The sequence below is a fragment of the Vipera ursinii genome (assembly GCF_947247035.1).
Source record: "Vipera ursinii genome assembly, chromosome: 3".
NCBI classification, from domain to species: domain Eukaryota; kingdom Metazoa; phylum Chordata; class Lepidosauria; order Squamata; family Viperidae; genus Vipera; species Vipera ursinii.
Window position 1 is genome coordinate 58,140,124 of NC_139516.1, and position 20,522 is coordinate 58,160,645.

General features: G+C 37.7%; 1 protein-coding gene across 1 annotated transcript; it reads left to right on the forward strand.

The window, feature by feature from the left end:
• Nucleotides 1–809: 809 nt before the first annotated feature.
• LOC310638493 (vitamin D3 hydroxylase-associated protein-like) lies at nt 810–20,507 on the forward strand (the record flags this gene model as incomplete). The annotated part of the gene is made up of 15 exons (XM_083359609.1): nt 810–1,019; nt 2,766–2,879; nt 5,220–5,363; nt 6,423–6,556; nt 7,365–7,571; nt 7,950–7,990; nt 11,683–11,807; nt 13,238–13,363; nt 14,746–14,843; nt 16,279–16,378; nt 16,857–16,900; nt 18,315–18,354; nt 19,370–19,478; nt 20,099–20,244; nt 20,336–20,507. The coding sequence occupies 15 exons, from the start codon at nt 810–812 to the stop codon at nt 20,462–20,464; spliced, it is 1,767 nt and encodes a 588-aa protein (XP_083215735.1). The 3' UTR covers nt 20,465–20,507.
• Nucleotides 20,508–20,522: the final 15 nt, after the last annotated feature.

Consider the following 20,522-nt stretch of genomic DNA (forward strand, 5'->3'; position numbering starts at 1 on the left):
TGCATTGTCAAGCTATAGATATTATCTCATATATTGGTCAACATTTTTGTATGGAGCTTACAAAAGAAGCTTGTTGAAGCTATGAAGAATCTTAGGAGAAAGAACAAAGAAGAAACAAAAAAATCAAATTCTATGGCATTTCAATTGTTTTAAATTTAAGACTATTAGAACTAAAAGTAAGGGATATAAAGTTGGTTTATTTGATCAAGGTTAAAATATACTATTATTTCTGGTAAGTCTTAATGGACTTTTTGGTGACACTGGGACAGAAAAGATGAAGCTTTATGGGATTGCGTATAGGATGATGAGATCATTGGTTGTAAGCTAAGATGAGATGAAAAGATACAAAAAATATTTGTACTTGTTATGAAGGTTGAAAGTTCTTCTATTGGCAACCACCAAGCTCAGCATAATCCCAAGTAACTGATTACCCCAGCTCACAACTCCCAGAACAGAAATGGTAGAGTGGATTCAGACTGCGTGTATGTGCCAGACTTACATACAAATCATAACTATGTGAATTGCAGCTGCCACTATGTTATCTGCTAAAACAACAAAAAAAAAGACTATTGCTATAGCTGCTGAGTTTGGGAGCCCAATAGGCTGTTCTGAAATATCACTTGAACCCTTAATTAAGTTTATCTAATACTTTAGATAAATCATCCTTTAAATACACCTTGGGAGGAGTCCAAGGTACAACTAGGAGGTCTCCAGTAACTTGAGATACCTTTATAGCCAATGCTTTAACAATACAACCTCCTGTTGGTATCAAGGAGAGCCTACTACAAAGACACAGAGAAAGATTCACCATGATGCAGAAGAAGCTACAAGACATTCTACTCACCGCTGGAATCAACCCACCTATTATGCTTGCTGTTGCTTGTGGCTCAGTCACAGTGGTTGTGCTATGGAAATGGGTGATACGTAGAGAGATTCAGAGGAAAATGAAAGAAGCCCGACAATGGCGAAATGGCAGTCTAGAACAAATGGAAAAAGTTGCTTGGAGGCTTAAACAGAAGGTGGCTTCTTCTTGGGATGGGGAGGATGGTGGCGTTTTTGTGTTATGGAGGGCTCTTTTGAATGTAAACTTTGCTGCTTTCAGTAAGACTTTTGAACCGTTCTCATGTCTGAATGGTGAAACTTAGGTCAGCTTTGCTGATTTATGGGCTTTCTTGTTTTACAAAGTCTGGGTCAATATCTATGATAGGTTGCATCTTTTCTTAAATTTTGACATGTCATACTGTCTGTCCTTTTTTGGGGAAGTGAGGATCAATGAAGACTTACGTACAGCTTGAATGTGAGATGTTTTTTTTAAAAAAATTCTATCTATTACTTTCTCTCTGGACAAACCCTGATGTATTTATTGTGCACTCCTCTTCATGTGCTTTAAAGTAGCAAGAATGTAGCTTGGAAGCTATTTTTAATTTTAGCATTGGTAATAATAATTACAAAGTACAGTAATGATAGGTGAATTTCTTTCTGTCTTTGTCTCTCTGTGTGTATGTGTGTGTGTGTGTGTGAGAGAGAGAGAGAGAGAGAGACTGAATAATGGGCTACATAGGCTGTTCAGATCATCATATAAGCATTTCAGACAAAGAGGAAGCAGTACCTGCAAAGTATTTAAGTTATAACAGAATTAATTTTGCCACTTAGTCTCTCTCTCTCTCTCTCTCTCTCTCTCTCTCTCTCTCTCTCTCTCTCTCACACACACACACACACACACACACACACACACACACACACATACATAAATTACTTTGCTTCAAAGAACACAGACACATCTAATCATTTTTTTTGTTACAAGTGGGACATCAGTCAGAGGAAAGTTCTATATTTTTTTGGAGACTAATCTAAGAGGAGAACCAGAGTGATAAAGTGGGCTACGACTGTGGGGGATCCAGGGCTAAGTCAGCAATGGAAGAGCATTGGGTGACTCATTTTGTCTTAATGCAGCCTATTTCATGAAATTCTTGTTGTGAGGAATATTAGAAATGGGATACTATGTACCTTGAGCTTCTGGAGGAAAGATGGAATATGAATCTAAGAAACAATTCAGTGATTTCCAAGAGGCTAGTAAAAGTCTTCTAGCCTTGACTCATTTTTCTCATTGACGAGTTCAAAATAAATGGACTCTCAACCAAGGTTTCATATTTATATCTATATTCTTACAAAGGATATTCTAATCCCTATATTGCCTCTGTCAAGGACTTCAGATCCGCCAGGATAAGGAAGCTATTGTGTTTGCTATTTGCTGGATTAAATGAGCAAGAGCAATTGTGCTTGTAGTAAAAGCACGTGAATACCAGAATTTATAAATGGCTTTCTGTTTAATCATTGTAGCACCTAAAGCTAATGCTTCAACAGGCATACCTCATGATAAGCAACAACATGGTATAAAGCACAGATAATATTTCCTTTGAAACCCAAATCCAAAAAGCAGAGTACTTAAAACTAGTCAAGATAGCTCACATTTTTAAAAAATTGTTAAAAAACACTTTGCAATATGACTGAGATCTGAGGAAAAATGGAGGTTGAGGCTGAAAAGTGGATTAAGGAATGAAGTTTTCAATTGACATCCCAAGAATTCTCTTCTGAATTGCATTCAGTTTTATTATATATAATCTGTGGGTTTTCATTCTCTTCTTTGTGTGTTCTTGATTTGTCATGAAAAATAACAGCAGTATAACTTTTGTCCTGGCTTGTGACATAAATTTAGGGTTGTTCCCAAGTTTTTCCCCTTATTAAATGGTTGTTTCTACTTGCAGAATCCCGGAATCCAGTCGGAATTTATCCTCTCTCTGACACTAACAGAAGTGGCAGAAAAACTCAGAGAGGAAAAACTTTCTCCAGAGAGTGTCCTGTATACCTATATAAAAAAGGTGAACACAATAGGGGCTATTGGAATATTTTGGGGGTTTTAGATATATCAATATAGAGAACATACAAACACAGTATTAAAAGTTTTAAAAAGGAAGATGAAATCTAACACAAAACAATATAAAATAAGAAGAAGAAAAGAGAAAGAACTGGAAAGGAAGCTAGAAATGCAATAAAAAATAAGTTAAAGGAAAAGAAAAAACAATACAAAAAAGTAGTTTCCAATCTTCTTTACAGCAGTTATAAACCAATTATAAATTTAGCTCCTACTCTAAGGAGCTCAATATGTCTCTTCTGTCTATATCATTAGCAAAACCATAAATCAAACATTCATATGTAAAAAATTCATAAAGGGTTTCTAGTCAACAAGAAAAATATTCTCTCATCAAAGCAGTCAGTTTGGCCATCTGAGAAAGTTTCCCTATTCCTCCATTGTGGGTAATGCCAAATCTTTCCATCTTTGTGCAGATAATTATCTTACTTTTTTAAATCGCTATTTAGGACAGTCGTTTTCAGTACTCATTAGAGAACATTGTTATAGATATGTTGTAGCGCAGAAGTGGGCAAACTTGCCAGAACGTTTTTGCAGCCCCAGGATAATCTGTATTTGGGAATGTGGAGATGTTTTTGCAGTGTTAGAGGCTTGGAGAGAATTTGGTTGAAATTGAGGCCTTAAGACCAAAATGTAAGAAACATAGTTCACTTTCTAAATCCAACATTCCCCTTCTCAATTTTTTTTATTGGTGGGTTTTAAAGGGAATCAGATCACCTTTCCTTTCTCCAAAGGACCCAAATATCACACAATTGTCATTGGCTATATTTACTCGGGTCCCTAGAAAACCAATCTATCAAACAATGAGTTCCATCAGCCATGAGAAAATTGTTTGCCTGTATTAATAGATGCATAAAAGACTGGTTCACAAGACGTAGATCTAATCAGGTGCTACCTAGCTTACTTTGGTGGATTCAAGAGAGACAATAATCCATTCTAATTTCATAGATCAGGGCTTTTCAACCAGTGGTATGGGTACCACCTGTGGTACATTGGCACCTGGCAGGTGGTACGTGACCATCCTAGAAAAGTGGTAGCGGGGGAGGGCAATAAGCTGAACTGATGGCAACATCACACAAGCCTGAGCAAGAGATGGCTGGAGCTGCAGGGCTGTCAGGGCTCAGCGGAAGCACCAGGATCAGCATTTCTTCGGGGCTGTCAGGGCTCAGTGGAAGCGCCAGGATCAGCACCAGGCTCCAGCTGGAGTTCGCCACTGATCCTGGTGCTTCTGAGCCCAAAAGAAGCACCGATCAGCTGGAATGTTGCACCGTCTCCAGGGTCTTGTGATTTACATTCAGATGCTTGGCAACTGATTCATATTTATGATGGTCACAGTGTCCCAGGGTCATCTGAAGTGACCAAAACCTGCTGCAACCACCCAGCAGATGGGGCGGAATAAAAACCAAACACCTCCCACCCCACCCCCGCTGCCAATCCTGAACAGAAATGCTCACAACAATGAAAACCTCGGGCAGGAGAAAGAGCGCCGCCAGCTGTGCCTTGCGGGGCACTTTTATCAGTGCCATTGTAACTTTGAACAGTCACTAAGCGAACTGTTGTAAGTCAAGAAGTACCTGTACTTCATCACTTTCCCCCCCCTTTTTTTTGGTCCTTAAGTTTTTGACACCTTGCTAGGTGACTGGTGGTACTCGGATGTTGCCATATCCTAAAAGTGGTACAGTGGGTGAAAAGCCCTGTCATAGATAGTCGGTGTCTGTCAAACAAAGTAGACGAGACTCCAAACAAATGCCACATGGTTCGGAACTACTTTTATTGTAGCAGCTATAGTCAGTGCTTTTTTTGTAAAAGAAAAAGGTGCCGGAACTCACACATGTCATACAACCCGCCTTGCCTACCCTACAAGGCTCCATCCAAAAAAGGTGCCGGAACTCCATTCTGAGCATTCTATGAGAAAAAAAGCCCTGGCTATAGTAACAAAATCTTGCATATCTGAATGTGTTTCCTCCTCCTTCCCTTTATCTTGATGTGAACTAGGGAAGGTCTTTTTTGAGACATTTTCTCAAGTTATGTTATTTTCTTGGCTGGGACTCCTCTTATCTGATCATTATCTTAGTAGGGGCTCTTTTTCCAGTCTTTCAGGGCTATTCCCCAGTCAGTTTTAAACTAAACAGTTATCACTGTTTTTAACTTACGCTCCCCCCTCTTATAAACCCACACAGAAACACATCCATCTGTTCTCTGGGTGAACACATGGATTTTCCTGAATACAAAGGTTGACTTCAGCTTACTTTGGTTTATTTAACAAGTCACGCTTCTCCCTCTGGGCCAGGCCCTTGAAGTAACCCAGGAGGTGAACTGTGTGACAGATTTTCTTCATGGATGTGAGGAACAGCTCCAGCACCTGAAGAAGCAAAAAGAGAAAGGTTTGCTGTATGGAATTCCTGTCAGCATTAAGGACCACATTGGATACAAGGTGCATCTTCCTTTATCTTTTGAAATACTTGCTACTGAAAAAAGAGGTGTGCGTCAGAAGTATTAAGAAAGGGTTGTTGTTTAAGATATTTCCACATCTTTAGCTAAAATACAGGGCATTTCTAGTTTCAGTCTAGTTGCTGCAGAGGTTAGGAAATATGGAAGGCTGAAATTGAGTTTCCTGTTTCATTTCTACGCAACTATTCCAAGGCAGCAGCCATGTTACTTTTTTACAGGAAAACAACATTTTGTAGCAGTTTAAAAAGAAACGTATTATGATAAAAGCTTTAATATATATCGAATGGAGATAAAAGCTTTAATATCAATTAAATGAAGTTAAACCTTTTCATTAGATTAATTTTCACTGCAAATAAGAATGAAGTGTCACACGCTTAATGTTTGATTGCCTATGTCAGTGCAGAGATATATGTTTTCTAGGATTTAAATTCCACAGTTCTTTCACCCTTCCCATCTCACCAGCCTGAACCCTTACATGAAGAGGGGGCATCGGACGTGTGTTGCAACAATAGTTAGCATGCTGTTTGTGCTCCTGTGTACATATTTATGGGATCTTTCTTAAAATATCCACATGCACATATATACCATCAAAAGTGTCTAAGCAAGGAACAGCAGCTGGTCATGAACCTTGACAGATGTCTCTGGGTTCTGATAGGCCTACAGATTCTGAAACACAGTGGGCTATTTTTATGAGTAATTTATGACTAGTGACAAGTCATTTGTCATTTCATAAAAGCATATCTCTCTTCACAGCATAGTACTCTACAGACAGCAGAGATGTCATATGGTATCAGAATCTAATTATTAGATGAAACCTGACACCTTACAAGGGACTTTAGAAGAGATCTTTGCATGTATGATGCTAGTTCTTTCTATTCATCTTAACTGTCATTTCATTAGGAGGGTTTTTGTGATATTTGATCAATCAGACCTGTTCCTGGACAAGTCCTCATAACTTGAAGCTCTAAAACATAATGGTATGCTTGTTATACATACTCCGACATAACATTATATCAAGCAAGTTGTGTTTTGTCTCCCAAAGGGACACATCTCTACCTGTGGCTTGGTGCAGTACCTTGACAAAGTAGAGGCTGATGACAGCGTGATAGTAAAAGTTTTGAAGAAACAAGGAGCAATTCCATTTGTGAAAACTAATATTCCTCAGAGCATGATAAAGTATTTTTCCTCTATTTTAGAAATGTCTTGATTAATAATAACCTGGGAATCTAGGGTGGTGGGTTAATGGAAGAAAGATTACAGAAGCACGAAAGATTCTTTGGCAGAAGGCTTAAAACAAGTAAGAAAAATATTTCTGCTTAGATAAATAATATAAAGAATGTATTATTGCACCAGAAACAAGGAGGCTGCAAGTTAGCAATATTGTATTGTGGTGCTAGTATTATTTTGAGGGAGCATTCAAAATAACAGACAGTTAAGACATTAAATTTTGCTATCTATCACCTTAATTTCAGCATGGATGAAGCCTGGATATTGTCTATAACGGCTAAAATAATTTTCCATGGTCAGAAGTATTAATTTAAGTATTGGAGGCTGGGAACAATGTGGGATGGTTCTCTTTATTATGCCAGTCTTGAAAAATCCTCTGGATCCTTTGAATGGCCATGACTACAGAGATTGTTGACCTATACTATTTCCTCTCTTTTACCAAGGCAGTTGGAATTGTTTGATATTCTGTATTAGCCTTCTCTTCCATAACTGGGATTGTAAATTCCATAATCCCCAGTCACTGTTTTTCCTGAGAATTCTGGGACTTGCGGTCTCAAAATATCTGCATGGCACCAGATTCCAATCTTTGTGCCATGTTGGGGGTATTTGTCCTCACTCACTGGTTTTGCAGTGCTATGTGCAAGTTATTATTTGATTGGTTATTATATAGTTTCCCTCTCGCCCACCAATCTCTCTTTCTTTGGTCCAATGCTGATATCAAAAAATGTAAATGCCAATCACTATTTGTTTTGTTCAGCTATGATTGCAGTAACTTAATCTTTGGTCAAACAAAAAACCCTCTGAACCACAAGAAAAGCCCTGGTGGGTCCTCTGGAGGAGAAGGGGCACTGATTGCAGGAGGTGGATCCCTCTTGGGTTTTGGGACAGATGTTGCTGGAAGCATTCGCCTGCCCTCCAGCTTCTGCGGGCTTTGTGGACTCAAACCAACAGGCTCTCGGTTAAGGTCAGTTCTACCTTCTTCTTTGGACTGATAAACATCCCAATGTCTGAATGCTAATATTGATTGGATTGCATGTTTTATGAGCATTCTTAGGAAGCATTTCATTTCTGCAGAAATGAAAATATGCTGGTCGCATTCACAAATTGATTCTTCTTTACAAATATTGTGATAAATGCACATTCTGTGGTATGGGGTGGCTTCTCATTATGAACACATTTGTCGTTTTTATTATTTTAGCTTTAATTGTTATCTGAAGGTCATCTCCTTTCTTGAGACTTCTTTTTGAATGCATTAATAGATTATATGATTGCTCTTTCTTTTCTAACTGTTTTGATTGTGAACACTTTATTTTCCCCTCTCTTGTTTACATTTTCCCCCCAGCACCCTGGGTCTTGCTAGTCCAGTGGCAGGCATGAAGTCAGGTGAGTAATAAAAGTGGATTTTGGGTGGGTGGGGTGCCTTTAAGTCAACCTTGAATCCTACCCCAAGTCTATGCAGTTTTTGTGGCCTCATTTTCAGGATTTGCTTGCCATTGTCTTCTTCTGGGAGAGCAAATACCCCAAACCAAAGTCATTCATCTGCTCTCTATCTAAGGCAGCATTGGGACGTGTTTTTTTCCTAGCCTGATGCATTTAACCACACACAATTTGTTCCCAAGTAATAAGTAGCCATCCAAAACCTGTAATATTTAAATATGTATACGTGACCTTTCTAGATAAAAAATCTACCAAGCTGGTGCATGGACAAATATCTACATAATAATATGATATTCTTACAAAATGTTATAATATTACAACCTGTGTGTTGTGTGAGCAACATATTTATTAAATTATTAATTAAAATAATTAAATTTTATTAATTGCTTGATTAAAAGTCATGCAAAAGAAGTGAGTTTTCTTTTTTTATTGAAAAGTTTTACAATACATTTTAAACATAAACTTCCCCAAACTTCCCCTCCCTCCCCCTCCCCCCCACTTCCCAGAGCTGAATACAGGGTATTACCTCTACCAAGCTTAAACTAAAATATGGTAACCATCTATAATTACACTTTAAATCTTATCACACTTTAACTCCACTTAAACATAATTAACTAAAAGTTCAATTATAATATATCTTCCTTGTGTATCTGCTTCAATTAGGTTAGCTGTTAAAGTCTTCTTCACATCAATAACTACACCATTTTTCTTTTCCGGAGCAGATGCTATAAACTGTATACCCAGTCTGGAATTTATCAAATATTTTTGATCAGATACACGAATACGCATTTCCTGCAAGCATATAACGTTATTGTTAAATTGTTTCAAATATTGAAATATTTTCTTTCTCTTTTGCGGTGAGTTTAAACCATTAACATTCCATGTTAGAAACTTTGTCGCCATCTTTTGCGACTTGAAGCTTTCGGAGCGTATCTTGCAGATCCACAAGCATCTGCTTCTTTGGTCTCGCTCCTCCCACTGCTTCACTATAAGATTCTTGAGTTGTAATTGTAGAGTACTGTTTCTGTTGCTGCTGTTGTTGTTGTTCCTTTCGTTTGGTTGCAGCCCGTATCATTCTTTGATCCCTTGGTTCTTCTGGTGGTGCCAGGGACTGCGCAATTTCCAAAGTTTGCTGTACATCTCCTACAATCAACGAGGTGATTTCTTCACCTTGCTGTATGCCTTCCACTTGTGCCTTACGCGCTTCTTCTTCCTCTCCTCTTTTGAATTCTGGGGGTGGTGATGAACCTGCTTTCAGTACATTACAATAAAAATCTCGTGCCTTCAGAACTGTATTAAGACGATATCTTGTACCTGCATAATTCACCATTATCCCAGTTGGTATCTCCCATCTAAACTGGATCTGTCATTTTTTTAATTCATCTGTCAAGAAAACAAACTCTTTCCTTTTCCTTAAAATTCTTGGTGGAATTTCTTTCAAAATTAAAACCTCTTGATCAGCCACTTTAAATCTGTTACTATAAAAGGCTTGAATAATCGCATTTCTGATGGTTCTCTTTGCAAAGTAAACAACCACATCTCTTGGTAATTTTCTTTGCCTAGCAATCCATGAATTGACACGAAATATTTTGTCTATTTCCAATATAAAATCTTCAGCTTGCCATCCCAAAATAGGCGCCACAGCTTTTGCCAACATCTCTTCCAAATTTTCTTGTGGATTTTCTTTCAAACCTCTTATCCTCAAGGCAAACTCCATATCTCTATATTGTATCATTACCACCTCATCATCAATTTTATCCATTTTATTCTCAGCTTCACACATTTTAGCCTCCAATATCAAATTATTTTGCTTAACCTCTTCCACGCGTTCATCCAGACTCTCAATACAAACAGTCAGTCCCTGAAATGCCAGCAAGATGTCCTCTCGTATTTCCTTATTTTTCTCATTAATAAGCTCTGCCATTTGCTCAGATTGAAGTTTTAAAGCATCTTTTAAATCTTTTAGTGTTAATGTGGGTGTAGGTGCTGCGGGGGGTGGCATCAATGTCTGAAGTCCAGATTGTTGAACTGCTGATGCCCCTGCACTTTTAGAAACAGCAAATCTCGGTGGTTTGGAAGCCATTTTAACACCCAATTAACTTTCGTTTCACACTTTCACTTTTCCGTCCAAATTGCAACTTTGTTACTTTCTGTTAAATGTCCAAATCCTTTCAATCTCTTGTAAGCCAATTTCAAATGTTTAAAACAAAGTATTTTACAACTTTAAAAATCCACTTTCTGTCTTGCTCCTTGAACTTTTATATTATTTTCCTTATTCTTTTGTTCTTCCCACTTCCTCCAAAAGATTTATTCCAACGCCATCTTCCTCCCCTTCTTTTAAGTTATACCAGAGTTAAAGATCAAATACTTGCTATTTCAATATTCTCCTGCTCAGCTCTGCCTGCGTCCAAGTAATCCGAAGTACAGTATTGAGTGCAGGGATGGTTGCAGCATCCTGCTCTGTTTCAAAAACCTTAAAACAGAGGAGCCCCAAGTCCTGAGTTGATTCAGGCTTTGAGGGAGCTCTCACCCTTCGACCCCCAGATTAATAATTCTGGGGGTCTAGGGGATCTCTACCTCTACCTGAATGCTAGCCCCCCCCTCTTCTCCTGAGGGGAGGATTCCCAAGAAGTGAGTTTTCAAAGAGCTTTGAAAGGCCTTATTGGAGTTAATCTGGCATGGTTACAAAGTGAGTAAACAATACTGACAAAAATAATTTTGCAACAACAAACACTTATTGGCTGCAATCTGCACTATTGAGAATTTCTGTGTCTTCTTTAAAATAGCTTCATATACAGCACATTAACTTGTCTGGGCTCCAATCAAACCCTGCTTACATTTGTCAGGGATAAAATGGATCAAATGGCTGGTTTTCTGCTATTAAAGAGAGATGTAGCAGCATTGCTTCTAATCAATTTATAAAGGCCAATAAACTAGGACTGAAATTTGACCTTGTTTCCAGGTATGGTACCTGGGAATTTTGTTCTAAAGAGGGCAGAAAGAACAGGGATGGAGTATGGAGGTACTCTTAGTATAATAATTGTCATTGGAGACTCCAGTGACTTCTGTAGCTAGGAGAACCTTTAGTTGGTAGTCAATTACTGCATCTCAGAACAAGCTAGCTATGTTACTCATGCATTTATAACCTTACAGTTAGATTTCTTAATGAGAGACTACCTTGCACTTGGTCTGGAGGCTGAAGCTGATGAGAATATGCACTAGGAAGATTACTGATTTTTTTTCTGTTGAAGCAACTTGATTGACTGCCAATTAATTATCAAACCAGGTTCAAAACTTTATGTATAACATACAAGGCTCTAAACAACTATCACCAGGATATTTCACAAATCACCTTTTTAAAGGTATTACTTTTATTATTTATTTTTAAAATTATGAACTGTTATGGGATACAATTCTATGGAAAATACAGAAATGTAGTAAATAAATAATCTGAAATCCAGTATATCTTTTCTATTAGTTGCACTTCTGACTCCATTAAGTTAACCTTGGGAATTACCTCTGGTTAAATTATTTATCCATCTAACCTATTATTGATGGCTGCTTAGTCACCAGTAAGAACCTTTTACCTGATTTGTTTCATGCAATCCATTTCACTGGAGCTCCTGTTTCCTTTGTAGTGACTGCAACAATCGGTCCAATGGCAAGAGATGTAGATAGTCTGGCTCTGTGCATGAAAGCTCTCTTATGTGATGAGTTATTCCACCTGGATCCTTCAGTACCCCCTTTGCCATTCAGAGAAGAGGTAATTGAATGAGTTGTGAAACTCATGTGAAAAGTGAATGAATGAATGAGGGCAACCAGCAGAGTGCAGGTGCCTTGTAAGTAAGCAGCAAGATGCAGACTCTGCAGGCAAGTTCAGTGTCTCATTGTTAGCAACACCTCACCTGTACCTGCTAAGTGAGGAGAGGATTTAAATGACATAGGGACTGCCTTCCATTGCTGGAAGCAAATTTTGCATTTGCCCTTGTGCATTGTGAAATCATGTTCTTGTCTCCTGCTGTCTTGTGCCTCGATCATTTTTAAGTTATTGTGTGATGTTGGATAGTCCATGGATAGTCTACTTGGATTATGCTTATCTCAGCCTTACACAAGCTCTTTTCTAATGCTTCTGCAAGTCCAACGTCTGCTGCAGTTTAGAAGTTTTCCTTGGGAAAACTGGATAAAAAACCCTAGTAATTATTGAAAGCTGAGAAATTCCTTTCAATTTCATGAAAAGTTTTCAAGAAAACAAGTAGCTAAACACACATTTGCTCCTAAAGACTGTAACATGTATCACATTCATTATAATTTTTTTGTACACTGTCTAGAATGATTCCATCAATACAATGAAATGAGTGTAATATCATGTACATATTATGTTTCTAATCAGTTTTGGAGAATTTGCCTACACAGATCTGAAAGGAAAGTTGTACCAGATAGGAGCATCAAGTTGACTTGTAAAGTTCAAAGTTCTTTTCCATAGTAATCTTTTAGGTTATTCAAGAGCCCTCATTATCATTGCTACAAAATTTCCGTGTAACATTAAAGAAAATTCTTTGGTTTTCAAGGACATGGTTAAATGCCATTCTTTGAATACTGATCACTTTTTTGTTAACTGCTTATGAATTTTAGAGGAAACAATTGCACTGATGTTAACTGAAACCAACCTTGAATTTCTTTGTTTCTTAAACCTGTCTACCTGCCCAAGTCACAATGATTCTGGGTAGCACACAAACAAGTTAAAACAGTACATATCAAAACAAATAAATTGGCTATCAAAGATATTTATCAATATGCCACAACTCTTCCTAGACATGAACTTTTTTAAGGACCACGATAAATGAGGGGAAGCAATGATTCTCCAGACTAGACAGAATCATTATGCAAACATCTACCAGGTACATCCCAAGACCACCAACAAATAGTCAAATATGCCTTAATTCAGACAGGCAGGTCAAAAAAGTATAGACTAGAGTTTAAATTCTAGAGCAAAGATCTATATAAAAGGTTCTGACTTTTTTATACTGCAGTGGGTAAATCAACTGTCAAAGCTAAGGTTCATTCTTCTCTGCAGTAAAGCTTCCAATCTATCCAGATCATATCTGAAAATTTTCAGCCAGGTCAAGCCTAGGGATGGTTCAATTCAATTGCTATTTCAAATATTTTACTCTTTTTTTTTCTCCTTCTCTCCAGATTTACACCAGTTCAAATCTCCTTCGGATTGGATACTACAAAGATGATGGATATTTCCAGCCTTCTCCAAGCATGAAAAGAGCTGTTCAGGAAACAAAAAATCTTCTTCAGGCTGCAGGGCACACAGTATATGCATTTTTTTCCATTTGTGTTCTAGTTTAAAACATTTCTGACATTTGTGGCTCATATATAACTTAGAACAACATTGTGACCTACATTACTCACAATTTTCTGTAAAACGGGAAGCTTGAATGCCTGTGCTCCCTGTACAATGCTTTAGATCCAGGTATATTTCTGTTTAAAATAGATCACTGAAATCAATCAACTTAAGTTAATTGAATTTAATTGTCACATTTATATCAGCAAATCTATTCAGTCTGATAATATCTTTATCTTTCCTGGCTATGCATTTTTGTAAGTCTACAAAAATATAAACTAGATAATATTTATAAGTGTGTACACGTTTATGTGCTCTATTAGTAATGTACAAAGGTTAATTTTTAGGAAATGCCATTAAATCAACTTTAAACATGGTAATATGGTCTACATAGTATCTATAGAGTATCACTTCCTTGCAGGAAAATGAATATATGCTAACTATCATGTGTGTTAAGGCATAAGGAGCCTTGGTGGAGCAGTGGGCTAATGCCTCCTTAAGTAACACCAGCTGCCTGCAATTAGTGCAGGTTCGCATCCCACCAGGCTCAAGGTTGACTCAGCCTTCCATCCTTCCGAGGTAGGTAAAATGAGGACCCAGATTGTTGGGGGCAATAAGCTGACTTTGTAACAATGCCGCTGGGGGGGCGAAAGCCCTAATAAGCAGGCATATACATAGAATGAAGGCTATTGCTAAGCACATTGGTTTGTGCTTAAATTGTAAGCCGCCCTGAGTCTTCGGAGAAGGGCGGGATATAAATGGGATTAAAATAAAATAAAATAAAATAAATAAATAAAATAAACCCAAATTTATGTCACATTATCTATATTAGGGTCTTAACGACATTTCCCACATAGGAATGTGTACAGCCCTAATATAAACTATTTTGGAAGTTTGTTTTATATGGTGAACTGGGATTGCTGACGATAAAAGTACTAATTCTCACTAAATGCTTTATTAATTTCTGATCTTCATTTCTTTCCTTCCAAATCTATATTTAAATCTGGGATATATGCTAAGTTAGCATAACACATGAATAGGCCCATAGCCTCTTTAGTAAACCATAACTAAAAAGCCATATTGACTAGAAAACCATAGTTCACAGTTAGTCTGGAAGGCATCATGATGCTAAAGGATGGTCTACACATTTTAATTTAAGCAAGTTTAATAAGGAGAAAATATAAATTTTCTGTTTATCAAATCTGTTTATCAAATCTTCATGAAGTAGGATTCATTTTTAGGTAATTCTTAAAAGTTCTGAAATAGTTAAATTATCTGCATATGGGACTCATAGCATTCCATCTGCTGTAAAACAACTAACCAACTATTTTAATTTGTCTTTTTTATGCAGCTCATCCCCTTTGTTCCCCCTCGACTTAACTATGTGGTGGATGAGCTTTTCACTAAAGGCATCTTTTCTGATGGAGCTGCAAATTTACTGGCTAAATTGTAAGTAGATAACTTGAAATATGAACATGGCTTGAGCTTAATAACTCTGTTTTAGAATGGGCAGTGCCCACATTAGCCAATGTAAAATTCGGTGTGATAAGAAATCCTAGGTTTTTATGAGAACCGTTAGTTTGAATGTGAAAAAAAAATCTGCATGAAAAGTAATAGTTAAATAAAATGTCACATTTTAAAGATCAAAAATTATTTTCCAATGAACATATTCAATTGAAAATGTATTTATTATATTTTTAATCTGCCACAACCTTGCAACCAGTTCCAACATTGTAATAAAGCAACAGAATTACAAAATTTGTGCTTCAAAAGATGTTACATATGAAATGTAACATATGAAAAGCTTTTAAGATCATATAGTTTCCTAATAGTACATTAGACCGGTGTTTCTCAACCTTGTCAACTTTAAGGTGGGTGTACTTCAATATCCTAGAATTTCCCAGACAGCATGCTGGCCCAGGAATTCTAGGAATTGAAGTTACTAAGGCTGGGAAACACTGAAGTAGATAATCTCTCACTCAGCACTGACTTGCACATGCCTTTTAAGGTGTGCATGGGACACAGGTGTCTGGAGGAGATCTTTGCACAATCTTGCTACTACTGTTTATTGTGGCATTTTTTCCAATATTGTCTGCACTTTACCACCAAGCTTTTTTACCTACTTCAACCTGCAAACTAGGAAATTAGAACCAAATGTATTTTTTACTATCTGCTCTAGAGCTTTATTGAAGAGACCTACCGCATGATAAAAAGACATAAAGCAACATAAAAAGATATTTCCGTATAGTTCTAAAATCCTAAATTTAGGACAATCTTTCCCATCATAAACAGTAGCAGCTGCAAGAGATTTTATGACACTCTGGGTGATGTTAAGGTTCCAGTGTGATAACATAAAACAAACAAAAGCATCCTCAAAACAGACGAACTTCTGTCAGTAAGTGGAGATATGCAGGTAGGGTGCAAGTTGATATAGAAAGGACATTTAAGGAACAACTGGTCTAAAGTTTTACTATATTTTCATTTGGATGTGTGTAATTGAAGAATATAATTGTAATTGAAGAATATAAATGTAATTGAAGAATATAATTGATTTAATCTTTTTTAATTTTTTAATTGTTTTTAACTTTTGTATTGATTTTTCTTTTAAATATCCTGTGAACCGCCCTGAGTCCTTCGGGAAAGGGCGGTATATAAATCCAAATAATAAATAATAAATAAATATTAATTCTCAGGAACCTAAATGTGAAATCAGAGAAAGTGACTGATTTTGTATACTAGTTGTGAGTTACTGGCTCACAATTACTACCTCTTTATTTCTATGAATTTAGTCAAAAGAGCTACTATCTAAATACTATTTGTTATTTGAGAGCACTGCTATTAACTATGAAAAAGGACTTGGTTTCCTTTTTCTTTCATCTCCCAGCAAAGGGGATATTGTTGATCCAGTTTTGAAATCCCAGATTAACTGCTACAGTATTCCCATTGTACTGAAAAGGATTTTGGCATTCATCTTAAAACCAGTGGTGAGTATTTGGCTTACTTCTTACCCTGTAATGATGAAAAGGCGAAACTTGCACTAGCTTGCTGTAATGTAGTGGGTCCGACGCAAGGAAGAGACGCCAGCCGGAGTACGTGTTCAGCTCTTTATTGGGGGGGGGGGGAAACGTACTGAGGAATGAGGGTTACCTGGCCTCCTTAAATACCTAGCCAGGTAGGCGTCCAGCCAATGGGGTTGGCCCTAGGTTTCCCGCCAAAACTAGGTTTCCCACCAAAACCGTCCAGGCCAACACCCCCTGGTGGCTGTTGCTATGCAGATGCTTGCATTGGATACATAACACTTGTTAAGTTAGAGATTTTCTAAGATAGGGAAGTGTATCCAAATGTGTTAATCCAAGTCAGAGGGTCTCTCTTGGAGGTGCCCTAGCTGATTTCCCACATCCTTAAGGAATAACTCACGTGATTGCATACAATAAAATCAGTAAACTTGTGTTTCTCCCTTAGTACCCCCGGATTGCCAGAGATCTCAATGCATTATGTGGAGTTGGGTAAGGAATAAGAACTTAAAAGTATTTTCAGCATCTACTCCATACAGTGTTATTCTCCACCCTGTTGTCTTCCAGATCTGCTGGGCTACAAATGGTAGAATTCCAAATAAAAATAAGAACTGTATGGAATAAGGAAGATGGCTTTTGACAGAGATATGCAGTCCCCATTGCCAGGATAAAGCATTTTTAAAGTCCAGAATGTCTAGATAAAGTTTGGAAGCAGCTCAGAAAGATATCTCTCTAATTCACTGAACTTTAAGAAAGAGGAAGAAATTTAGAAAAGTCAGGCAGGCATCTATATGAGACACTTCTGAACCTTGTCTGGATGTTGTGGCCGTAAAAATGCTTTATCCCTATTGCCTTGATATGTGTATCTCCATTAAGGCCACCTTCCTTACTCTCTATAGAATGACTCCTATGCTACTTGTATTTCTAAACCCTGGGGTCCAACACATGTGGTGGCATCATGTTAAGCAAAGCTGATCTAGAATATACCTCTTCATCATCTTTCAGCAGAAATACAGGAGGCGTAATCCCCTGATCCCACGTGCTCTGCCAGTCACGGTTTACTTAAACCAATAAACCATGGTTTGACTTCAAGGCAGTGATATCAAGCACCATGATTTAGGCATATTTATACTTTGAAAATAAGAGACTTTTCAGAATGCATAGGAGCATCTCTCAGGCTCACAGGGAAACCTGAAAAGTGATATTTGTGCTTTAAAGAGGTGTAGCACTTATACTGTATTCTCACATATTCTGAAACACCTTTTCTGAATTACTGTAGGAGTACTCATAGCTTGACTTCTGATATTTTCCTTTCTGGTAACTTTCTCAAACAGTATAAATAGTTTAAAACCAGGTCAAATTTCAACATGACACGTTTAACAGTTGAGTGCATTTATATTATTATACTTTAAAACAAACCTCCTTCCTATATTGTGAGAAAAGAGACTCTTATAAAAATAAAATGAAATATCTCAGTAAGGAATGGTTCCTTTCATATTAATAATTCAAACACACTTGCTCAAAGTAGTTAACAGTGATGAAACTATACATCAACATAGCCAAAAAGGACAGCAGAAAATCTGGATAATTGTTAACTATCTGTTAATTTATCGTGTAAACAATAAGCCTGGTTATACATTTAGATTTTGCAATATTGTTTAAGCTTTATACAAGCTGGCCAAACTACAAAAATAAGCACAGGGACCATGGCATTGGTAGTGTCAGTATCCAAGGACTGGCTCCATTCACCAAAATGGCCCTAAATGCATAGCTAGATTGCCCTTTAGATACAGAATCACCGTTTAACTAGCCCATAAATTTTGTCTCATGCAGATATATATTAATCATCATTTTAACTGGAAGTCTTCATGGAACAGTTGTTAATGAATTATTTCAATGTTTGTAGGTCAGCCAAAAATCTTTGGAAGCAACATGCAGCAGTGGCGGTGAGTTTGGAGATCTATGTATCCTCCCCATGAGCCACAATACTTTACATAATGACTACAATGTCGTCTAAAGTTCTAGTCTCTAGTAATGTTTGATGCTAGAAGTATTTTCTCAGCACCGAAATGGATTTTAACATAGGCATAATATGCCAAGTAGATCTAAATGTATCGCAGTATAGTAGCTTTTGTAAGCAGAAATTGAAATGCATTGCCCAGATAAGTAACTCCAATATTTATTTATTGATTGATTTTATAAGACCACCCATCTATCAAATAAATCTGGGTGATAAAGTACACAATATGAAACACTAATAATAAAGCAACAACAAAACCCAGTTTAAGTCCCCCTCATTAAAACTACAAAGCACTTGTGAGATACATATACGGTGGTGGGATTCAGCTGGTTTGCACCACTTTGGCAGAACCAGTAGCTAATTTTTTGTTGCCCAGGCCCAGAACGGGCTTCCGGAAGTGGCCTCCACACAGAGAACTCGTTGTTCACATAATTGAATCCCACCACTGTACACATACCCCAAGGCTCTCAAACTAACAGCCTGGCTCCACTGCTTGGGGGAATTAATAGACTTGGGGACAAGCACTATTATTTTCAGAATAAGATTCTGGCAAGTGGTTTGTGTCTAAAGAAAGCTTGCAGGATCCAATCTGAGAAGTTCCCTAGCAGAGTGTGTGCTTTGGGCTATTGTGCTAGGGCAGGGATTGGCAACCTTGGCTGTTTTATGACTTGTGGACTTCAACTTCTAGGAGTTGAAGTCCACGAGTCATAAAAGAGCCAAGGTTGCCTACCCTTGTGCTAGGGAGAGGTCCCCTGAGGATGGGCTCCAGCACAAGTCCTAGTGTCCAACCCAGATTGGATCCTGCAACATTATCCTGGGACCTTCATTCGTGAAAGAAAGCTTGCTTCAGAATTGTCAACTACACAGGCAATTAAAGGGGGTTTGAGGGAGATTGAAAGAAATGTTTTGTCTAGTCCATCTTGTCAAAATATTCTCTACAGGCTTACCGTGAAGAATTCATTGCTGAGTGGAGGAAGCTGAAATTGGACGTCATCCTCTGTCCAGTCCTGGGACCAGCTTTTAATGAAGGCTATCCCGGGAAATTGTTTGGTATAATGTTCATTTACCTTTGTTGGCTTTTATTTATGGTCTCAGAAGATAACACTGAAAAGCTTGTCTCTTACATCTTCAAAAAACTATTTGCCAAGTGCTTGCCAAGATCCAGAAAAAATATTTAGTCATTAATTTTGAACAAATTATTCTTTAGAAATATTTCAGGTTGCTAATTACTTTGTCATTGTTTCTATTGCATTTTATACTCTGAATTGCTTTGTAAATTACACTTGCACATTTAAACGTTAAAACTGGAATCTCAAATTTGATAATTTTCTCCCAAAATTACCAGACAATTAAAAATAGCTTTGATTTTAGTTTTTCTTCTCAGTATTGGGATCATATAACAGGCCTTGCTTTAATCTTGTCCCAAAAGACTGCTGTCCTAAAATGTAGTGACCTCACTGTGGATTAATCTGGCTGGAGGGAAAAAGATCTAGTTTTCGAAGGTAAAAGGAAATTCCAGACTAAAGCCTTGCAAAACCCGATTCAGTTTCAACGACCAGAGAATAGGAATAGTAAAAGGGACCCCACAAGATCTCGTCCATAGGCACCAGAATCTTTCCTGGATGATCTGTAGAACTTTGATTGATTTACTTTGGTTCTGCTCTTTTCAGCTGCTACTTCGTACACTAATTTATACAATGTCCTGAACTTCCCTGCTGGTGTTGTGCCAGTCACCACTGTCACCCAGGCTGATGAAGAGGAGCTGAAACAGTACCAAGGTCATTATGGTGACCCCTGGGATAAACGGATGAAAGAGGTCTGTATGGTCACCGAAAGAGCCAAGCTGTCTTTCTGAGAGTTCGTCATGTAGTTGCCTCTTCCTGTTCTGACTGTCCCTCTGTCTTCAGGCTGTCACGGATGCTGTGGATCTCCCTGTAGCCGTCCAGTGCGTGGCTTTGGCTTGGCAGGAGGAACTGTGCCTTCGGTTCATGAAGGAAGTTGAGACCCTCACCCGCAACAACAGACTGAAAGCATGATCTGTTGCGCAGGATAATGGTTTCTCTTCAGATTGGATAGCGTCGTGCAGACAAATGG